The sequence below is a fragment of the Heptranchias perlo genome, chromosome 23 (assembly GCF_035084215.1).
Source record: "Heptranchias perlo isolate sHepPer1 chromosome 23, sHepPer1.hap1, whole genome shotgun sequence".
NCBI lineage: Eukaryota > Metazoa > Chordata > Chondrichthyes > Hexanchiformes > Hexanchidae > Heptranchias > Heptranchias perlo.
This window is the reverse complement of record NC_090347.1, coordinates 2,169,311-2,192,616: the sequence shown is the minus strand read 5'-3', so window position 1 is coordinate 2,192,616 and position 23,306 is coordinate 2,169,311. Positions and strand designations below refer to the sequence as shown.

Sequence of the window (23,306 nt, the reverse complement as noted above, 5' to 3'; positions counted from 1 at the left end):
CTGCAACAGTGGCTCTGGCCCATTTGACTGGTAATGTTTGAATCTTGGTCTTGCAGAGACCTCTTTGTTTGGTGGGATTGCATTTTGAATTCTATGTTTTTTCTTGAAACAGACAGCGTTTAGTGTGTGTAAATATATTCAGACTTTTTGTAAGGTGTTATTAGTGGCTTTATTCAATATTGAGATGGTGTCCTCCTGCTGCACTCGATGAGACAGTAATTTCTGATGGGAAATAGGCTGTGTTGATGCTGACTTTTGCAGCCTGGAGTTTATAACTTGCTACATTTAATTTATTGCCAGGTATGGGTCGTGAAGTTGAAAATCTTATTCAGGAAAACACACAGCTGCTGGAGACCAAGTAAGTCTCGGTTGAATGTAACTGTTTCCTGTTTCAGGTGAACTTGTCTAATGCAGCTGTCTGCAGGGCAGCAATTGTTAAGGGTTCAAAAGGGGCTGTTCGCCTTGTATTGCTCTGCAGGTGTGTTTGACTTCGAGAATTGATATTTTTCAAGTATTAGAAAATTACCCACTACTTTATAGAAATTGAAAAATTTACAAAGAACACACATACATTGTTGTGTCCTTGATTTGTATATTTACAAAAAAGATTGATAACACACTTAAAAATAAGAGTCAGGCTCTCGTGATTGTTCAGCCACTTTATTCAATGAGTGGCTGAGCCGTGCAGACCAAGAAGTTTCGAAGTCCATCCCTGGTTTGTGCTGAGATAGCTGATCTTAGCTAAGTTGCTAGTCGAGGTTCTGCAGTTGGCCTCAGCACTCGCCATCAAAAGTTCAGACACCAATAATCGCTGTGGATCTGTACCCCAATAATAAGTTCAAGAAGGGGCTGGGGCAAGGGGGGAAGAAAACAAGGATCAAGTCTTTGGCAAAAGTAACCACAGGCTTAAGACAACGAGTAATGCTTTCAGATCATAGCTGTGGTCACCTGCCCCAAAGAAACTGCTTTTTATTTTTAAAAGAAAACTAAACAGATTGAGTACAGAGGAGATTCACCAGGATGTTACCAGGGCTGGAGCACTTCAGCTATGAAGAGAGACTGGGAAGATTGGGTTTATTTTCCTTGGAGCAGAGGAGGCTGAGGGGGGACATGATTGAGGTGTACAAAATTATGAGGGGCACAGATAGGATGGATACTAAGGAGCTTTTTCCCTTCGTTGAGGGTTCTATAACAAGGGGACATAGATTCAAGGTAAAAGGCGGGAGGTTTAGAGGGGATTTGAGAAAGAACTTTTTCACCCAGAGGGTGGTTGGAGTCTGGAACTCACTGCCTGAAAGGGTTGTGGAGGCAGGAACCCTCACAACATTCAAGAAGCATTTGGATGAGCACTTGAAATGCCATAGCATACAAGGCTACGGACCAAATGCTGGAATATGGGATTAGAGTAGACAGGGCTGATGGCCGGTGCGGACACGATGGGCCGAAGGGCCTCTATCCGTGCTGTATGACTCTATGACTCTATGAGATCCCAAGATCCACAGGTTGTGATCTTAACCTAGCTGCCAATTGTTAGTCAATTCTCATCGCATCCAGAATTGGTCCAGGGAAATGAATCATGAGTGCCGCCAGGTAAATTGGTACACGTCCATGGGAATGTCCCAGGCATCATGTACCTGCACATTGAGAAGACACCCTTTCTGTTACACTAGACATGCTGGTATATTGGGTACATTCAATAGAACCAAATAGACTGGGAATTCAGCAGTGAGGTAGAAATGTCTCTTGGTTAGGGTCGTTCTGCTATAGGAATATTGTGAGTCAGATGTTTCATGAGCAAAGCAGCACTGACTTTAGACCTGACTGCGTGCTGCTTACTCCAAACAAAGAGGAATGGCCTGAGAAGTGCTGCTTGTATAGAAACTGAACTCTGATCACCTGACTGGCAAAGCAAGAAATAATTCATGTGACCCTAATGCTCCCAATCCTCTTTAATCCTCATTCGAGTAACAAAATATTTAATCGTTAAATGTTAAGGTCCTAACACAGTGTTTCAGGTTAGCTGTGAACACTGAAGCAATAGCTGCAAACTCTGAAAGAAGTCTTTTTGCATAATCTGAATATGCTTATGGCAGCTACCAGCCATTACAAAATTGTCACTATGTGAGAAACGCAGCCCCTTATGCCACTCGGGAACGGGGCGAGTGGACAGCAACATGGAAACCTAAACTAACTTATGAATAGAATGGCATTTTGTGGTGAGGTATTTCACATCTGTAATGCAAATTCTGTCAGTGCATTAAGAAAAATACAGCCTCCCATCAACATGGCACAGTGCGCTCTGTGGCAAAGTGGATTATGCAACAAAGATGTATTGACACTTTAACATTTAATTTAACCCAAAGTTGGGACCTTTTGGCGTATTATGAATGAAATGGATGTAATTCAAGAAGAATTAAAAATCCAACTTAATTGACAGAAGCACAGTTCAAAAATAATCTCTCAATGGCTGTAATTTATTGTTGTTTATGTCTATGCGCTCCCAGCTGGCCAGGGAAAGGGTTGAATGCATATGTTTGTGATGCTTTGAAGTGTAACCAACTCTATGAAAAGGGGAAAGAAAATGTATAAAGTAGCAAATAATCGTAATATTTGTTCGTGTTAGTCAACAGGTACAGTATTCTTCAGATACTGTGCTTGTAGTGCCACAACCTCATGAAGCCCCTGGATTCCTCTCTCAGTCCCCAGTTTGAAAGGATGACATGAAGACACTCATGATGTGGTGTTAAAAGGTGTAAGTGTAATTTCCTGACAGGATCCTGGGAGTGCTGTAAATGTAGATTAATTTTAGCTGCTTTGGGAAGGGGACTATGTTAATAAAACTCTTGTGTATCTGTACAGGACCTTTATTAAAATATTTATAGCATGAAATGACATAAAGGGAATTTGAATCAGGTCAGAAATTAAATTAAATCCACCAAATAGAATTAGAGCTTGAGGAAATCCATGGTAATAAAAAGGGATGATGCCTGGTGAGCCCCACTGTTGGTTTTATGTTTCTCAGGCATTGACCATATCCTTTCTTGGAATGTGGTACATGGGGAGCTGGGAGGGAGAAAATAACAAATAAAGCTGGCTGCTGGGACGTGTCTGACATCTTGATGTTCTCCTCTTCCTGATTCGCATTCGTTGCCTTCCTCGTGAATGTAGGTGACATTGGGATCTTCCCAAGTGGGGAATTGTGACTGTGCCTCCACTGCATTCTGGTGCATTTTATGTATAATACATGGGTTTATATTCCTTTGGGTGGGGGTGGTGGAATGCTTCCTCACTCCCAGCTAGTAACACATACTTGAAGGGAAAAATTTACAGGGCTACGGGGAAAGAGCAGGGGAATGGGACAAATTGGATAGCTCTTTCAAAGAGCTGGCATGGGCACAATGGGCCGAATGGCCGCCTCCTGTGCTGTACCTACTATGATACTATGACATGAACACCTAGAATCAATACTTGTGTTTCTTCCTCTTTTACCGTTAATATCAATAACTGGCTCTATTCACAATTTGTTTTAACTTGAGAAGTCACCTGTTAACTGTTGCATGTTACTTTTTTTTTGTTTAGAAATGCTCTGAATGTGGTGAAGAACGACCTGATCGCGCAGGTCGATGAGCTGACGTGTGAAAAGGACGTGCTGCAGGGAGAGCTGGTGTCAGTCAGACAAGCCAAGCTGAAGCTGGAGGAGAAGAATAGAGAATTGGAGGAAGAGCTGAGGAAGTGAGAACTGATTTATTGTCCCTTCTCTTCTCCCCCCCGCCCCCCATATTTCGTTGTACAGAAGGCCACGGTTGTGCTGATGCATGTGTATTTCAGTGTGCCAGTATTTGATAAATCACTAGCAGAGTGAAAATGATTATTACTGGACCACAAACTGCACATTTTAGCAACTTCAGAAAAATACCCTTGAGCAGTTGTTTTATTTGTCTGATGCACTTACATTTCACAGAGCGCTGGAGGAGCCAGTAAACTAGTGACTTTCTGATCCATTTATTTATAATTGCAAAATGCTCTTGCAGGGTACGCGTAGAGGCTGAAGAAGCAAAGAGCAGAGCTAAGGAGGATTCTGACGAGGTATAGTGTGTTTTCTCTCGTTCTCATTCCCAAGATTTTGTGCTTTTTTCCAAATTTCCTTGCCCCCTGTTATGCAAACTAGCTTCGAGCCAGCAGGCAGGCTGCTTGCTGCCAGTTCTCCATCGATGCCTCTTGCCAAACTGCGGTCTAGTTCTGGTCGTATTGTCCCAAAATAGCGCTTCCTGATTTTTCCCGTTCCCTTGAGAGATCCACTGAACTGAGTTCTTTGCACATCCAGTTCTATAACTGTTATGCCATTCATGTCCTCCAGATGGGGCAGTGCACTCGGGAGGTTTGCCTGCAGTATTGGGAGCTGGCACAGTATCTGGCAACCTCCTTGATAAATTTGTATGGTATTCTTTGCAACCTTGTGCCATTCTTGTGGGTACAAATGCATTTGTGCCCGTGTAAGGAACAGCACTGAACTGGTGAAAAGCAATTTGCCATGTTTTACTTTTTTTTTTGAAAACAGAGTGATGTTCCTACTGCTCAGAGAAAGCGCTTTACTCGTGTGGAGATGGCCCGTGTTCTAATGGAGCGTAACCAGTATAAAGAACGGCTGATGGAGCTGCAGGAAGCTGTGCGATGGACCGAGATGATCCGGTACGAGCTCTTCCCTGACTTAAACCCCGAAAATTGGAGATCATATTTTATTTTTTTTGTTTCTTTCTAACCTGGTTCAGCCAGAATTTGAATGACGTTTATTTACGTACCTTCTGTGTTTAGTGCCTCGAGAGAAAACCCAGCCAGTCCGGAGAAAAAGAAATCAACCATCTGGCAGTTGTAAGTAACCGCTCAGAATTCTTACTGTACTGCTAGCACAGATGCCAGCTGGTGTTTGAGATGAGTTGCCAAGCCTGACATGGAGTTGCAAACTGGAGAGTTTGAATCTGTAACACTCCCAAGTATGAAATGGACAAACACTCCCAACTTGTATCCTGTAGAGACAGTGTTTTCTGATGTGTGCATCTTTGTCTACTGATGTTTGGTCATGTGCTCTATCTGTTTTCACTTGGAGCTCCCAAGTTTGTATGGATGGGCAAATGCCACTGGTAACATTTCTCCCCATGCCCATTGTCTAATAAGGAATGCGGGAATTATGCGCGCGCACACACACAAAAGATCAGAGCTCTGCTTTGTAATGCTTCATGGCAGACTGGTCTGCTTATTTAATATAAAAAGCTTTGGCACAAAGTTCCTGTGCACCTCTCTGAAAAGAGGCTCCATTTCATGCACATATCATATTAATGGCTATAATTACAAACCAATTTTACATTCAAATCGGCTCATTAATGGGGCCTGCTAGAGAGATCAGTTTGATTTCTACATGGGCAAGCATGGCACTGGAGAGGTGGCTGTTGCACACACTTGGCATACATCTGTCTAATGATGTACCATTGTAGCCATTTAGCAAATGCAGTGGAGTCCATGTCTTATTTCAGAACTGTGGTACGTGACCATGTAGCCCACTGGATAGGGTGAGAGTGACCTTATCAGTAGCAGTGTCCACCCTCCACAGTGACCGAGAGATGTAGCTGGGCTGTCGATGCTCTGCGATTACGACCAGGTCAGCATACCAGAGTTGCTAGACAAGAACATGAGAATTTGTACAGCAGTGCCTCACCATTCTGCATCAATCCAAAAAGTGGAAATCAGCATCAAAAGTGAAGCTTCACTCCCTGCTTCTACTTCCCATGGATCTCTCTCCCAGACGATACTGTCATGTGGAGCTCTGTCTCTTGTGTTTAAATGCAAGGTTAACCAGGATCTGTGGAACTAGGACTGCATGGATCTGTGACTTGTCTCTTGGTACCCAGTACAATTTCCCAGTGTCACTATCCTTCCAATAAACCACCAGAGTCAAATTAACAAGTAATTTGTTGCAACATTTGCCCCTGGCTGCCCCCTGTTATGGTATCTAATAACCAATCAACAACCGTGTGGGAATATTGATTAATTTGTTCCCAGCTCAACAGCAACAAGAAATTATCTCCTCGGATGAAATGTTTTGACAAATCACAAAGATTATTGCAGGTAAGGGAAGCCATTTGGCCAGTCCAACTGGCCCTTGCATAGAAACCTTTGACCTCTCCCCTCCCCTCCCGCATTACAACATCTAACTTCCTCATCCTGAGTCTTGGGTTCTGATGAAGGGTCGTCGACCTGAAACGTTAACTCTGTTTCTTTCTCCACAGATGCTGCCTGACTTGCTGAGTGTTTCCAGCATTTTCTGTTTTTAACTTCCTCATTAATGATTTGAGAATTATTTTTTTTTGGCACCACTGCCCTATCAAGCGTTTGGTCCTTCAACTGGCATCTCTGCTGTAATATCTTTGATGCAATTGCTCTGTCAGAATTACTGAATATAGCTTACCACTTAATTGTTAATGACTTATTTTCATTTTTTTTTTCATGTTCCCTGTTGGTATTCACCTTCAGACTGTGGGTAATTTTTTTTGTGCTATGATTGTTGCTTTGGTTTCTTATTTGACTCTAACCTGCATTTAGCAGCTGGGTGTTTCTGATGTGTTAGGGTTGCGTCAGAGCACCCCTAACCCTTGGGACAGCTGAGGCTGGGTTTGCCTGGGGTGTGCTGGATGGTTCATGGTAATAGTACAGACTGTCCCTTCGTGATTTTTTAAATTCAAGTTGTATTCAGTTTTTCAAACTTATTCAGCTCATTTTTCAAATGCATGTTTTGTTTTTAATGTGACTGTGTGTGCAAGCACCAGGAGCGTGTGGGAGTGGCTTTCACAGGTTATGCTGTCAATCACTGGAACATTGGACCAGATTTTATATTTATTGCCTTAGAAGGGCTTAGTTTTTGTTTTACAGCAGTCATTAATGAAAATTCTACAATGGATTTTCTATCTGTGTACAGATCTTTTATGCTATTTTATAAATCTGTGGGGTACATCAGTAATAAGGTTCAAAGTGGCTGCAAAGTTTAACAACTTCTGCTATTGAAATTGTGTTTTTGCAGTGACTGTAGGATATCCAGAGTTCAGATAAAATCAAAGGGCTGCTCTGTTCAAATCTCACCATGGCAGTTTGAGAATTTGAATTCAGTTTTATTAAAAGAAAACCTAGAAATTAAAAGCTGGTGTCAGTAAAAGTGACCATGAAGCTGTCAGATTGTCATAAAATCCCAACTGGTTCACTAATGTCATAGAATCATAGAATGGTTACTGCACGGAAGGAGGCCATTTGGCCCGTCGAGTCTGTGCTGGCTCTATGCAAGAGCAATCCAGCTAGTCCCATTCCCCCGCCCTATCCCCGTAGCCCTGCAAATGTTTTCCTTTCAAGTACTTATCCAATTCCATTTTGAAGGCCATGATTGAATCTGCCTCCACCACCCCCTTTAGGGAAAGAAACCTGACATCCTTACCCGGTCTGGGCCTATATGTGACTCCAGTCCCACACCAACCTGGTTGACTCTTAACTGTCCTCTGAAGTGGCCTAGCAAGCCACTCAGTTGTATCGAACCACTAGCAGTTCAAGAAGAAGGTTCACCACCACCTTCTTGGGGCATCTAGGGATGGGCATTAAATGCCAGCCTTGCCAGCGATGCCCACATAGGGAGAATGAACTTTAAAAAACTTAATTCAAAATGCCATCACAGTTGCCTCTCCAGTGGGGTAGGTGTTAAATGTATTTGAGCTATAGAGGATGTCCGAGGTGAATGAGCCTATATTTTACTGACTTGCAAGCCAGCTCTTCTTGGCAGCTTCAGCTCAAGGTTGCTTCCCAAGTTGCACTGAATGGAGTTGCAGCCATGGCACTAAGCTGCCCCTGTGCACCAACTAGTGGTCAGCTCAAGAAAATCAGCAATGAAGGCCTGGCCTTGGGAGAAAATAATCTGGATCCGATGAACCCCAATCCAAAAAAACTGAGTGCCTTCCTTAGTTCTTTATGTATTCCACATATGCATTATCTTCCCGCTTCGAAAAATAGTACTTAAAGATTAGGATAGGTATTTGCTAACCCAACTAACCACACTTTATCTACATGCTGAGGTAGACTGTCAGACTTGATGGTGAACCTTTGCCCTATGTTTTCTTATTCTTCCTTTGGTAGCCTGTGAATTTCCCTCCATTCACTTCAATGGGTGGAAAATTGCAAGCCAGCCAGCCCAGCAATGAAGATCCCATCCACTTTGTCTTGGTGCGACATCAAACGGTACCTGGGATATACTTCAGGCTGGGCAGGAATGCATACAGCAATACAAGTTTAGAAGGTTGAGGGATGATCTAATCGAGGTCTTTAAAATTATAAAAGGATTCAATAGGGTAAATACATAGAAACTGTTTCCTCTGATGAGGGAAATCCAGAACAACGGGGTGTAATCTTAAAATTAGAGCTAGGTCATTTAGGAGTGACAGCTGGATGTGCTTTTTCACATAAAGGGTAGTGGAAATCTGGAACACTCTTCACCCAAAAGGCTTTGGATGTTGGGGGTCAATTGAAATTTTTAAGACTGAGATCAATAGATTTTTGTTGGGTAAGGGTATCAAGGGATATGGAACTACAGTGGGTGATTGAGATACAGATCAGCCATGATTTAATTGAATGGCAGATCAGGCTACTCTGGCTCCTAATAAACCCGTTCACATTCAAAATAATGGCAGTAGATGCATAATTTCCGTTCTTTTTGAGGGTGTTGAGAGTTACTTCACAGAGCTCCCCCAATGGTTCAGCTGCTTTAGGCAGTGAGTAGTTGTGCCATACAGATCCAGGAAGGTCCCAGATTCTATTCCCAGTCATGCTGAGTTAGTTGATCGCGGCAGGGTTGCTGGTAGGATCCTACAATTGGCCTCAGTAGATCCAACCGATCATCTCCTGATTTAGCCTCCAGCGCGCTCCTGCTGCACAATGTGTTGGGTGAGAACAAGATTGGGCCTGGCCGTGACGCCACGCCTCCCTTCCCTGCAGTCAAATAGCCTGCTGGCACTCATTTGCACATGAAGCATGCATAATTGGGTGAGGTACCAGATACACCCCAGCAATACCTGTGAAAGCACACCCCAGCAAGGAGGCACTGTTTTCAGGAGGGGACAGAGGGGCGGAAGAAAATTTTGGGCTTTTGATTGTTGGTGCTGAAGTTGAAATTCTGCATTCCCAAATGAAAGCATCTTGCCCCTTAAATACCTGATTCTGAAATGCAGACTTGGCTGTAATGCAGCACAAAACAGTACTTCGGGGGGAAAATGAAGTGCCATTTCAGGCCAGCCTTGTGCATACACAATTTGAAAATATAAAATTAAGCCAAATGAATCCACAATGTTGGTTTTATCTGCATGTGAATGAAAAAAATGCATCAAACCAAGGTGGACTGGATTCAGAGGTCCTTGAGGACATTATTGGAATGCGCTTTTTGGGAGTGATCTTATCAGCATGTACTGAATTTACAAAATATGTGTGTCTCTTCCTCCCTTGTGTTGATTCTTTTTCTTTAATTCCTCCTCCAGTTTTAGCCGTTTGTTCAGCCCATCTACTAATACAACCAAGAAACCCATCCCACCAGTCAACGTTAAATACAATGCACCAACCTCGCACATCACTCCTGGAGCGGTTAAGAAGAGAAGTGGTGCAATATCTCAGTTGCCCAGTGACAAGTCAAAGGCATTTGATTTCCTTAGTGAAGAGTAAGTGTTGCCATATTTGAAATTTATTGCTTTTTGCCCAGTTTTCTCCCTTTTGTCTCCTGAAGTGTGGAAGTGCATGAAGGGATACTTGACCATATCAATGTGGAAGTGCATGAAGGGATACTTGACCATATTAACTCTTTATTAACTCACATAATAGGTTTAGTTACAGTACACATAAAAGCACAATTGTGTAATTACGTTTAAGCCTTGGTATGTTGATGATAATTAAGTTAGTTGGACAGGTGCTTAGTACAGCCTGGCCCCTCTAGCAGATAAGGGTATAGCTGACTACAAGAATATAATGAGAATACAGTTTCTTGAACGGCCATGAGGCCTTGAGACTGACTTCAGCCCTACTGATAACAAGGACAGGAATGTAGGGAGGAAGGGAATGCTCAGGCCTACGTGCAAAAGTAATAGATGGCTATGGATGTTCGGGGGGCAGGCTCACTACTTGATTGACCAACTACCTGTGCCGACTCATGCTGTGATAGGCTTCCACGAGCACTGGTACCTGGCCCAAGTGGCCGTTCATCAGGTGTGAGCCTAGGCGGTGAGCATCAGCATCAATTTGACGAGGGGCAGCGTGGTAGCTGAGCCTGAGTCTGCCGTTGCTCCATGTCCTTGCACGTGCACTTTCCAGCAACGCTCACTGGATAGCGATTAGGAGAGGGGATCCCTGGATAACTCTTTCCTCCCCTCGCCCATTTCCTAGTATGGGTCACTTGTACCAACTCACTGCTGCCTAATTTGGGATCAGCAAACTTAATGCAGCTCAGGGATGAAACCTGTGAATTTCTCCTGTGTATGGCTCCATTGTACACTTTTTTTTAATTTTAAAAAGTTGTAAAACCTTAAGTGAAGGGCCCAAGACCCATTATGCAGAACACTGCCAATGTTGAGAAGAGTAATGGAGAAGATTAAGTAAATCAGGAAGGAGAGATTTGGGATTTAAAAGCCTGCAGATTGTAGGAAGAAATTAGACTGAGTGGGAGATAAGGAGTTCCATCGTCTTGAGGTCCTGGGTGAGTTACAATAGGAGACAATCCAATGGGTCTTAATCATAGAATCATAGAAGTTACAACATGGAAACAGGCCCTTCGGCCCAACATGTCCATGTCGCCCAGTTTATACCACTAAGCTAGTCCCAATTGCCTGCACTTGGCCCATATCCCTCTATACCCATCTTACCCATGTAACTGTCCAAATGCTTTTTAAAAGACAAAATTGTACCCGCCTCTACTACTGCCTCTGGCAGCTCGTTCCAGACACTCACCACCCTTTGAGTGAAAAAATTGCCCCTCTGGACCCTTTTGTATCTCTCCCCTCTCACCTTAAATCTATGCCCCCTCGTTATAGACTCCCCTACCTTTGGGAAAAGATTTTGACTATCTACCTTATCTATGCCCCTCATTATTTTATAGACTTCTATAAGATCACCCCTTAACCTCCTACTCTCCAGGGAAAAAAGTCCCAGTCTGTCTAACCTCTCCCTGTAAGTCAAACCATCAAGTCCCGGTAGCATCCTCGTAAATCTTTTCTGCACTCTTTCTAGTTTAATAATATCCTTTCTATAATAGGGTGACCAGAACTGTACACAGTATTCCAAGTGTGGCCTCACCAATGCCCTGTACAACTTCAACAAGACATCCCAACTCCTGCATTCAATGTTCTGACCAATGAAACCAAGCATGCCAAATGCCTTCTTCACCACCCTATCCACCTGTGACTCCACTTTCAAGGAGCTATGAATCTGTACTCCCAGATCTCTTTGTTCTATAACTCTCCCCAACGCCCTACCATTAACGGAGTAGGTCCTGGCCCGATTCGATCTACCAAAATGCATCACCTCACATTTATCTAAATTAAACTCCATCTGCCATTCATCGGCCCACTGGCCCAATTGATCAAGTTCCCGTTGCAATCCCAGATAACCTCCTTCACTGTCCACAATGCCACCAATCTTGGTGTCATCTGCAAACTTACTAACCATGCCTCCTAAATTCTCATCCAAATCATTAATATAAATAACAAATAACAGCGGACCCAGCACCGATCCCTGAGGCACACCGCTGGACACAGGCATCCAGTTTGAAAAACAACCCTCGACAACCACCCTCTGTCTTCTGTCGTCAAGCCAATTTTGTATCCAATTGGCTACCTCACCTTGGATCCCATGAGATTTAACCTTATGTAACAACCTACCATGCGGTACCTTGTCAAATGCTTTGCTGAAGTCCATGTAGACCACGTCTACTGCACAGCCCTCATCTATCTTCTTGGTTACCCCTTCAAAAAACTCAATCAAATTCGTGAGACATGATTTTCCTCTCTCAAAACCATGCTGACTGTTCCTAATTAGTCCCTGCCTCTCCAAATGCTTGTAGATCCTGTCCCTCAGAATACCCTCTAACAACTTACCCACTACAGATGTCAGGCTCACTGGTCTGTAGTTCCCAGGCTTTTCCCTGCCGCCCTTCTTAAACAAAGGCACAACATTTGCTACCCTCCAATCTTCAGGCACCTCACCTGTAGCGGTGGATGATTCAAATATCTCTGCTAGGGGACCCGCAATTTCCTCCCTAACCTCCCATAACGTCCTGGGATATATTTCATCAGGTCCCGGAGATTTATCTACCTTGATGCGCGTTAAGACTTCCAGCACCTCCCTCTCTGTAATATGTACACTCCTCAAGACATCACTATTTATTTCCCCAAGTTCCCTAACATCCATGCCTTTCTCAACCGTAATATTAACACATTGAGGATGTAGGGGAAGGAAGAGCTTGGAGGACAGTGTATTTGGAACTTCAAAAGGAACGTGAGAGGGAAGTTCAGAGGAGCATTGACCATATTATCAATAAAGTGAAGAGAAACAAGAAAGCAGTGGTGAGAAGATGGAGCTGGAAGTGAGAGGGACCACCTCTCAACTGCTGAGTTTTCTTTCTTGTATCCTGTTGAGGAGAGGGTTTTGAAGAGTCTGTCCGGATATGGAAACAGAATTCAAGACCTGCTTTAAAGCACATGGGATTGGGGATAATATACTGGCATGGATTGAAAATTGGTTAACAGATAGGAAACAGAGTAGGAATAAATGGGTTTTGTTCGGGGTGGCAGGCAGTGACTAGTGGGGTACCACAGGGATCAGTGCTTGGGTCCCAGCTATTCACAATATATATCAATGATTTGGATGAGGGAACCAAATGTAATATTTCCAAGTTTGCTGATGACACAAAACTAGGTGGGATTGTGAGTCGTGAAGAGGATGCAAAGAGGCTTCAAGGCGATTTAGACAAGTTGAGTGAGTGGGCAAATACACGGCAGATGCAGTATAATGTGGATAAATGTGAAGTTATCCACTTTGGAAGGAAAAACAGAAAGGCAGAGTATTATTTAAATGGTGATAGATTGGGAAATGTGGATGTACAAAGGGACAAAAGGCATCAAGGGGTATGGGGAAAGAGCAGGAATATGGTATTGAGATAGAGGATCAGCCATGAACATATTGAATGGTGGAGCAGGCTCGAAGGACCAAATGGCCTACTCCTGCTCCTATTTTCTGTGTTTTTTATAGAGTTAAGAGGGGAAAAAAGGGAAAACAAACTTCTTGGAGTTAGCTTTAGCAACAAGAGTTTCAGAGGAAATGGTGAGGGCAAGAATGTTGATTGGCCCCACCCTTAATCTTCATCTTCTGTCAGTAGGAAGGCCAAATGGGTGGCAGGGTCAGAGGAACTGGGAGTAGGGCAGGTTGAAGAGCTGGTATAAGACAGGGCCAGGATTGGAGGCATATATGTTGAGGGTGATGGGAGGGATGCCATCAGGGCCAGACAATGCCAGGCTCAGACACAGGTGTGTGTTTTTTTTCGTATAAATTTCTGATTTGCTTTTTTGGAGAAGGAAAACACAGTGACAGAGTGGCCTGACTTGGGTTTGCACCACAGCCTCCCCCACAGAAAGCTGCTGATCTGTCAAATTGTTTGAGCAGTGGCGATGGGGAATTCTACGTCCAACCCTTGCTCCCCTCCCAGTGGGCAGTTTGCCGAGTACTGGCCATCTGCCCATCTGTTTCATCGAGGGAAAAAGGGAGGGAAATTATCAATGCTGTTTAAAAGAATGTTTAAATGTTAGCTTTTTCTTACACAAGGTTAAAGCGGTGAAGTAGCAGTTGCATTGTGTAACTTTTATCATTTGTTAGTGGCAGCGAGAATACTTCAGCCACGCGCAGGGAGCAGAAGAGGGAGCAGTATCGTCAGGTCAAGGCACATGTACAGAAAGACGATGGCCGAATTCAGGCCTATGGTTGGAGTTTGCCTCCAAAATTTAAACAGGTAAAACTTCGGAGTCTTCATTGTTGGAAAAGTTATTTTCATCACGATTAACACCTTCAATTATCGGAAAGTTATTGGTTATTGTTTCTTTTGCTGTGGTGCTTGTACTCCATGCCAGTGCATTGTAGATATATGTATGGTCCATGGGCCTTAAATCAGAAGAAACCTGCCGCTGTGAACTGCTTCTAGACTTGCAGGAATTTATCACCAGCATATGAGCTTAGCTCGATTGCTTGCCCCTTCCAATACGGTGAACAAATGAAACCTTCTGCTGGCCTAACCTTTAAACGTCCCTGCATATGGGCCTCATTGTCAAAGCAGCAGTCTGCTGGTCTTGCTCCTATGAAGTTGGTGGTTGGGAATAACTGAATGAAGCAGTTGTGTCCAGACTGCTTTCTTTTTCTTGTTAACTGATTTCTTAAAATTCATCCCAGCATAAATGTTGCACCTTCTGTGTCAGCTCAGACTGGTCAAGAGCCGTGTGACAACATAGTGACTCTGTTGTAATGTCAGGATTTCAGCAACCTTTTACGGTCATTCATCCCAGCACATAGGTTTCACTCCTCCAACTCTGGTAAACTGCATAAACTGCCCACTCCTCCGTCTCTTCTCCCACCCCCACCCCCATTATTGGTGAAAGTGCCTTGAGCTGCCATGTCCCTCTACAATAGAATCGTCTCTTCAAAAGCCTCCTTAAAAACCACATCTGTCACTGTTCTCCGTCATCTTCCCTAACTTCTCCTCTACTCTCCCAAGTGTTTTGGGATGTTTGTTGTCTCAAATACACAATGTAAATGCAAGTTGTTACATACTGAAGGGAATTTTAATTAAGTGAAGCAAAATATGTTCAATTAAACTGTTAAATGAGTATACTATTTGCCTCGATTACACTAAATAACTGCTTTCTTATGTGTTTCATAGTCGTTTTTTTTCCAGTTTTGCAGAGTTTGGGGCTTTTTATAACATTTAATTTTCTACTTTGATTTGCTTTCCTTGTTGATATCCTGTTCTGTGCCTCTCTGCTGTGCTCTGCTGGATTCCTTCTCGAGGAGTGGAACTCTGCTTTTTATTTGGAGTTTGTAATGAATGTTGGGAGGAAGTCTGCTTTAAGCTGATTTCCGCTGTTGCAGGCAGTTACCCCAAACCTTGAGACCAATGTGAAAGAAAGTGAGAGAGAAGCTGGAACATAGCGAGCAGTATAACAGATCTCCCAATGGTGCCATTACATGGAACTGACTAAAGTAAAGTAGTTAAAGTAATGAGTGATTCTCTGGAGGATGGCTGGAGGGATGTACTTGCAGACATAACATCACAACTATTATTGTGGGAGCGTTAAGTCTGCTCCCACAGCATTCTCAACATAATTACGCTCAGTAGTTTTTAAGTACATCTGCATTTAATCTGATAACGTTGACCTAGGTACACGGAAAATCAGATTTGTGTATATTTCACTGCAGCTGAAGTGGTGTCTAGTGCAATGAATGCAGCAAGTATCCATTGAGCTGCCACAGTGTCTTGTTTCCTTTCCACAACATGTGTTTCTGAACCTTGTATTTAGAAGCCCAAGTTAGCTTTGTAGCTTGAGTTGAGTAATCCGTTAAAATCAGAAAATAGGTGAAGTGTGTTGGGGCATCAACAAACTGCACTTCATGGCAATGGGACATTGGCTTTGCTCGCAGTCTCTTGTGCTAAAATACTGGTCGTCTCCATTGGAAGGGATGCTGAGTCAGTCATGAGTTGGTTTCGTAACAACACTGGGGTGATCAGAGAGCAGGATCCTGCAGCCCCTGCTGCAGATGGTTTCTTTGTGCTGTGCGCTAAACGACAATCTGGAGGGGGAAAAAAGTCTCAACTTCCAAAAATAAAGATTAAATAAAAAATTATTATTAGTTACAAATCTTATTTGCAACGTTTTTGCATTATTGCAAGTGGATGAGGCACTATAGGGTGGCACAGGGCACTGTACTGGGGCTAGAACAATACATAAAATAAAAATAGAAAATGCTGGAAGATATTGAGCAGGTCAGGCGGCATCTGTGGGGAGAGAAACAGGCAACGGTTCAGGCCGATGACCTTTCATCAGAAGTCTTCATCAGTTCTGATGAAAGTTCATTGACTTGAAACGTTAACTCTGTTTCTCTTCCGACAGATGCTGCCTGACCTGCTCAGTGTTTTTTTTTATGTTATTGCTATAGTACCAGTCTTCTGCCGTTGGATGGCAGTCACCATTTTTATAAATGGGGTCACAGATTATTGAGTGCTGGTTTCTCTGGGGGAGTGGATGCCCTATAGTTGCTCTCACAATGGAGTAAGAGTTTAACTTCAACTCGTTCCTGATGCGGATGTGAATTCAGGACCTGATTTAATATTCTCCACTTGAGTTGCTGCTGTTGCTTACAAGCAGTTCTTGGGCTTTTCAGGGGGAAAAAAAGCTTTTGAATAACCTTTCTCGTCCTTGCCAAGCAATGTGAGGTGGGAGGAGAGTCACAACACTGTCAGCACCTGTACCAGGCTGGCACTCCGGGTGAGGAGAATAGTGGGTGTTATGGGGATGTAGAGAGGGGGAGAGAGATGTTGGAATCCACTGCCTTTGACCCACCCCTCCCCAGATGTATTATTTATGTGTCTCTCCAGAGCAATCATGGAGCTTGTTGCTTTCTTAGGTGACGAATGGTAGTCCAAGTGACAGCAAGATGAAGAATCTGCCCGTGCCAGTGTATCTGCAGCCATTGGATGACAAAGATACTTACATGAAGGTGACATTATTCAAAATAGTTGAACTATAAAGTCTGTGATTTCAATGTAAATGTTGTTTATCTAACATAAGAGTTGTTTAAAATCTCCCCTTCCTGGCTAGAGAATTTTGATTTTGGATTTCCTCGACACACCTTCCCAAAAGACTCGACATTTCAGACCCGACAGTTGGCAAAGACTCACTGTGCTGGGTCCTGCCAGCAGCTGGATCAACATTCATTTTGAACCTAGACGCGGATCCCAAGCTGTCACTTTTTAAAATGAAGCATCAGTCAAGCGCTGCAGTTATGTGCTGGAGGTTGAAAGCACAGTATCGCTCATTAAGCAACCTGCATCTCATTATCTTAACCTTTCGTCACCTGTCCCAAAACTCATTGATTGGCGGGGGGAAACACTTTCTACAGCTTATGAAAACCTGAAATGTTGAGCTTGACTTCCTGAATTAACTGGTTCAAGAACACTGCAAATAGCAAAGCTCCATTTTTTTAAGCCTTTAAATGGGGGTATAACAATTTCTGAAGATGGCTACTAATGCTAATATTTCCGTCTAATATCAGAAATCAAAAGTCTTCCTTTTTTTGCTTTTTGCCAGCTGTTGTTGTGAGCAACAGACACTGCAGATTTTATAGCTACCAACACAAACTTAAAGCATTTTGGACTCATGAATCATTGGCTTGTGGCTGACCAAGTTGTGCCGACATTTGTTCTACAGGCTTTTGAAATCTGAACTTGGTATTGCTTAACCATTAATTCATGGGTATTGATCTCCTTTCAACCTCGGGTGGTGCCCTACACTCCAGGCCTTGGTCCTTCCCTTGGGTATCTCTACTTCCAACAAAATCTTCTGTAGTAAGTGACCATAACTCATGCTCTGGTAATGATTGTGTTTCCCAGTTGTGGTGTGCAGTGGGAGTCAAGTTGTCAGGAGGAAAAACCCGTGATGGCGGCTCCATTTTTGGTGCTAGCGTGTTTTACAATGACGTGTCAGGTTCAGAACCGGACAGTAATAAGCAGCGGAGAGGATCTCAGAGCAGCTTGGACCGTCTGGAGCAAGAGCTTAAAGTACGTGCATTATCATTTTAAACATTTACAGTTTAAATTTTTAGTATTTTCAAGTTGTTTACATCTTTCTTGAATTAATTTAAATGTATGTATTTGTACATTACTTTGTCTTAAGATTTCAAAAGATTAAAGTGGACCGTGTAGAACCGTCTAGCTAACCATTAAATAAGTAGTATGGTGGGCTGGCAAGAAGGGTCAATGGGTTTCCATCCTTCATCCATTCATTAGCCTCTTCTACTGGCCTTTGATAACACAGTTGAGTTGAGGATAGTATTGCAGACAGAATGGAGTAAGAGGTGAGCTTGTGCCCATGTATCTCCATTTAATTCCTAGTTACTGCAGAAGGTGCTGAGTGGAGGCCTCGTGCTTCCTAAATGGAATAGAGGAAGAACGGAGCATGAAACCTTGGAATACCATTTTGTCCACTCCTAACAGCTCAGGTACACCACAAGTGGGTATCAGCAGAGGCCTAGGGCTAGGTACGGTGTGGGAATTTATCACTTTTTTTTTGTTTATATTAAAAAAAATTCAGCTTTCTCCCCTTGACCCCCGAAGGTGCCGACTCTTCCTGTGAGTACTGTCTCACTGCCTAGACACTCATGAGGAATATGTGGCCCTAGATAATTGTCGGCCATTCATCAAAGGAGGGCTTCATAGCTGAACTTCGATCCTGTCCTTGCCAGGCGTGTACATACTGACAGCAATCACTGTATAGTGATCAGAAGCAGAAACCCCTGCTGAATTTCCTTTTTTTTTGTTCCCCCTCCTTCCTAGGCCAGAGACACTGATGCCAATTGTAACATTCCAAGAGCTATACATGAGCTAATTTTCAAAGACTGGGAATTGAAACGCCAACCTTCTGACCCATGTGGCTTATTGCTATACCAGGCAGTCGTCGGCACAGGGGTGGGGGGGAAGCTCACTTGGGTCTTTTTTAATATTTCTCCCCCTTTGAGAGGATGGGTAGACTTGCTCCCAGATCTCTGCTTTTGCTTGGCTGAAACCATCTGCTGGGAGGTAATACTGTGTGTCCTGGGGTGACTTTCCCTCTTGAAATATTTTTCCCCCCCTCCGTCACTGGGTGGAATACCACTTCTTTGTGCTTGTCCGCCTTGTTACCAGCATTGCTCAGATCAGAATCTTACCATGTCAGAATCATAGATGTAATCACACTTCCCTTCTCTAGTCTAACATGATCGCTGTTGCTGTAAAACCTGGCAACTACAGGTCAGTTAGCCTAACGTCGGTAGTGGAGAAACTTTTGAGACAATAATCTGGGACAAAATTAATTGGCACTTGGAAAAATATGGGTAATTAATTAAAGTCAGCACAGATTTGTTAAAGGCAAATCGTATTTGACTAACTTGATTGAGTTCTTTGATGAAGTAACGGAGAGGGTTGATGAGGGTAGTGCGGTTGATGTGTATATGGGCTTTCAAAAGGTATTTGATAAAAGTACCACATAATAGACTTGTTGGCAAAATTAAAGCCCGTGGGATTAAAGGGACAAAGGCAGGATGAAAAATTGGCTAGGGGACAGAAAGCAGAGAGTAGTGGTGAACGGTTGTTTTTCAGACTGGAGGGAAGTATACAGTGGTGTTCCCCAGGGGTCAGTATTAGGACCACTGCTCTTTTTGATATATATTAATGACCTGGACTTGGGTATACAGGGTATAGTTTCAAAGTTTGCAGATGACATAAAACTCTGAAATGTAGGAAACAATTTGGAGGACAGTAAGAGACTTCATATAGACAGACTTGTGAAATGGGCAGATATGTGGCAGACGAAATTTAATGCAGAGAAGTATGAAGTGATACATTTTGGTAGGAAGAACAAGGAGAGGTAATATAAACTAAATGGTACAATTTTAAAGGGCGTGCAAGAACAGTCACACCTGGGGGTGTATGTACACAAATCTTTGAAGGTGGCAGGACAAGCCGTTAAAAAAGCATATGAAATCCTTGGTTTTATTAAAGAGGCATAGAGTACAAAAGAAAAGAAATTATGATAAACCTTTATAAAACACTGGTTAGGGCCTCAGCTGGAGTATTGTGTTCAATTCTGGGCATCACACTTTAGGAAGGATGTCAAGGCCTTCGAGAGGGTGTAGAAGAGATTTACTAGAATGGTACCAGGGATGAGAGACTTCAGTTATGTGGAGAGACTGGAGAAGCTGGGATTGCTCTCCTTAGAGCAGAGAAGGTTAAGAGGAGATTTGATAGAGGTGTTCAAAATCATGAACGGTTTTAATAGAGTAAATTAGAAGAAACTCTTTCCATTGGCAGAAAGGTCGTTAACCAGTGGACACAGATCTAAGGTAATCGGCAAAAGAACCAGAGGTGACATGAGGAAACATTTTTTTATGCAGCGAGTTATGATCTGGAATGCACTGCCTGAAAGGGCGGTGGAAGCAGATTCAATAATAACTTTCAAAAGGGAATTGAATATATACTTGAAGGGAAAAAATTTACAGGGCTATAGGGAAAGAGCAAGGGAGTGGGACTAATTGGATTCTTTCAAAGAGCTGACACAGGTACAGTGGACCGAATGGCGGCCTCCTGTGCTGTACCATACTACTATGATACTATAAAATGGCAACTTAATACGCATCCAATGATTTGTCCATAACAGATTGTCACTATATCATTAACAAAACAAAATGTAGCATTTTGCTGCTTTGTTTTATTACCCGCACCATTCATGTGCTTGAAATGCGACAGGTTGTGAGCTGGAGTAAGTCTGCTTATTAAAATCTGTGTTCTGCAGGAGCAGGAGAACGAGCTGAGGCATCAGGACGAGCTGTCCAGCCTGGTTTGGATCTGTACGAGCACACATTCCACCGGAAAGGTGGTGGTTATAGATGCCAACCAGCCTGCGAAGATCTTGGACAGTTTCTCTGTCTGCAACTCACACATCCTTTGCCTTGCCAGTGTACCAGGTGAATTCATTTTGCATGTGCCAGGAATTACATTGGCTGACTTTTTAAAGAGTTACCTGTGGGTTATGTATATGAGATTTGTATTTTTTTTGGCTTTCTTAAAAAGTTTGCAGGATCCTATGGTGGTTTAGTAGTTGTGGGTTTGAGTATTAAAAGGTTCTTATTCAGTTTAAAGCTTGAAATTGCCCTCTCGTCCCAAGCTCTGCCTTTCCTCTTTGCCCCTTTTCTCCCACCCTCCCCCCTCCCAAATTTAGGGGCTAATTTTGGTTAAATGTTTACTGAGCTATGGAATAGGGGGGGATCTCCTTCTGAGCTCAGCTGTGGCACTTAATTCCCATTGATGTAGAAACAAGGATGCTTCTGATCTCTTGAAGAGAAGTTACGTGGATCAGTGAAAGGCTGGGACTCTAACCTATTCCCTTTCTCTTCACTGCCCTATGAAGCACTGTTGTCAATTTTGTTTTATAAAAATGTAAATTTAAAACGGTTAGGACAAAACTATGTTACAACCATCAACCCTTGGTGCAGAGGGTAAACACAGTGCAATAAATTACTTGTTTTCCCACTGGTTCTCTAGTTATGCTTACTGCTATATTGTGTCAGAAAGAAAGAACTTGCATTTAAACAGCACCTTTCACAACCTCAGGATGTCCCAAGGCACTTTACAGCCATTGAAGTATTTTTGAAGTGTAGTCACTTGTAATGCAGGAATTGCGGCAGCCAAAAGGTAGACAGCAAGATCCCACAAACTGCAATGAAATAAATGATCAGATCATCTGTCATTTGGAGTTGGTTGAGGGATAAATGTTGGACACCAGGAGAACCTGCTCTTCTTGGAATAGTGCTGTGGGATCTTTTACATGCAACTGAGGGCAGATGGGGCCTCTGTTTAACATCTCATTCAATAGACGGCACCTCCAACAGTGTAGCACTCCCCCAGTACTGTAATGAAGTGTCAGCCTGGATTATGTGCTCAAGGCTCTGAAGAGGGACTTGAACCCATGAACTTCTGACTCAGAGACAGTAGTGCTATCACTGAGCCAAGCTGACACATGTAGTGTCAGCTGGTAAATAGCACTTGTTGTCGGAAGGGCTGATCAGGTCTGTGGTTCTATGTCCTGTTTTATTTTTTGCTCTGCAAAATTGCTTAGTTATCAGATTATTTTTAATTTTTGTGTTAGCCCATGTACTTTGGCCACAGCCCTGTCAATTAGCTTGCTGTATCTTCAGACTAAAGTGCCAGTGAGCCTAATTATTGTGAGACTGTAAATCATCCAGCTTCACTGTGAACATGTGTTTATTCTGTGACAGTCGCCACCTTATGTTTGCAGTGTGGATTCCAGGGTGGAATTGGTTGAGCTGTTTTCTCACAAGCTTCTGAGTGTTGGCTGCTAAAATGTCATTGCAGTAGCTCATCAAAACTGAACAAGGATTAGATGGAGGAAGAAAATGCCTGATTATTTTGTACCTTGATTACATTTGGGAGTAGTTTTAAGTAGAACCCATGTTTTGTAATTGAAACTGGATACTAGAATTTAGAACAGAAAAGTGATGTTTTTTTTTACTGCAGTACACGCTGGCTGTTCCCCCTCGTCGATAGGGAATGGCACATTTGGGTGTCAACTCCTGTGCATGTATAGTTCATACTAGGTAAACAGTGTACAGTCAATTGAATCTGGCCCACCCAGTTGCATCTGGTATAGTTAGCTACCTGACGACTTTGAGGCTAAAATTGTATTGCAGTAGTAGAATACCCATACTTCATCCTCTGCGTAAACATTTAATTGACCAAGTGCATACATTGTGTCTTCAGCTCTTACTTGCTGCTCTATGTATGTGATGATGTCACATAGTGAATGATACTGGAGACCAGACCATATAAGGAAGATGTTTACTGCATTAACACTAGAACCACTCTGCAATCCAAATGTTCCTTTGTCTCTGTTTAAGACATATGATGCAAATGGAATATAGCAGAGGAAAGAAACCCAGGTTTGATGGTTGCTGACCTCCTTCCTGTGTCAAACTCTGATATCTTTATCAACCTGAAAGTAACAAAATCCAGTAAATACAGCAGCATTGTGGAAATTCTGTTGAAGACCTCATCCTGTGACTATACTTTTAACCAATGATACTGATCGACATGATCAGATTGATGATTATTCATATTGAATCACCACTTCGATAATTTATAGGTGCCCGAGAGACGGACTATCCTGCTGGGGAAGAGATTCCGATAGATGCTGAGGGAAGCCAGGCGGAATGTGCCTCTTTAGCGGGGAGTGTCGCCAGTAACAGTTCAGCAGGAAGTGACAGTCTGTTGGGAGGCATCACAGTTGTTGGCTGCACCACAGAAGGCAGTGCTGTCCCTCCAAGCACACGGACTCCCGTCAGTTCCTCACCAATCCTTGAAGGAGAGCCAGGTATGCAGTGCAATAAGCTTGATGTTGTTGACCAAGATTTCCATCCAGCAGAGAGATTTTTGAGTT

At 43.0% G+C, this 23,306-nt stretch overlaps 1 protein-coding gene across 4 annotated transcripts in view; it reads left to right on the top strand.

Annotated features, from left to right (window-relative positions):
• Positions 1-23,306, top strand: part of LOC137341002 (C-Jun-amino-terminal kinase-interacting protein 4-like) — a 216,932-nt gene that overhangs the window by 168,633 nt on the left and 24,993 nt on the right. For all 4 annotated transcript variants that reach the window (XM_068003814.1, XM_068003815.1, XM_068003813.1 and 1 more), the window contains 11 exons: positions 301-358; positions 3,580-3,732; positions 4,032-4,086; positions 4,559-4,689; positions 4,813-4,869; positions 9,555-9,731; positions 13,930-14,062; positions 16,726-16,818; positions 17,711-17,878; positions 20,646-20,817; positions 23,013-23,240. In XM_068003814.1, the coding sequence (XP_067859915.1) occupies positions 301-358; positions 3,580-3,732; positions 4,032-4,086; positions 4,559-4,689; positions 4,813-4,869; positions 9,555-9,731; positions 13,930-14,062; positions 16,726-16,818; positions 17,711-17,878; positions 20,646-20,817; positions 23,013-23,240 (1,425 nt within the window). The remainder of the gene's footprint in view (positions 1-300; positions 359-3,579; positions 3,733-4,031; positions 4,087-4,558; positions 4,690-4,812; positions 4,870-9,554; positions 9,732-13,929; positions 14,063-16,725; positions 16,819-17,710; positions 17,879-20,645; positions 20,818-23,012; positions 23,241-23,306) is intronic.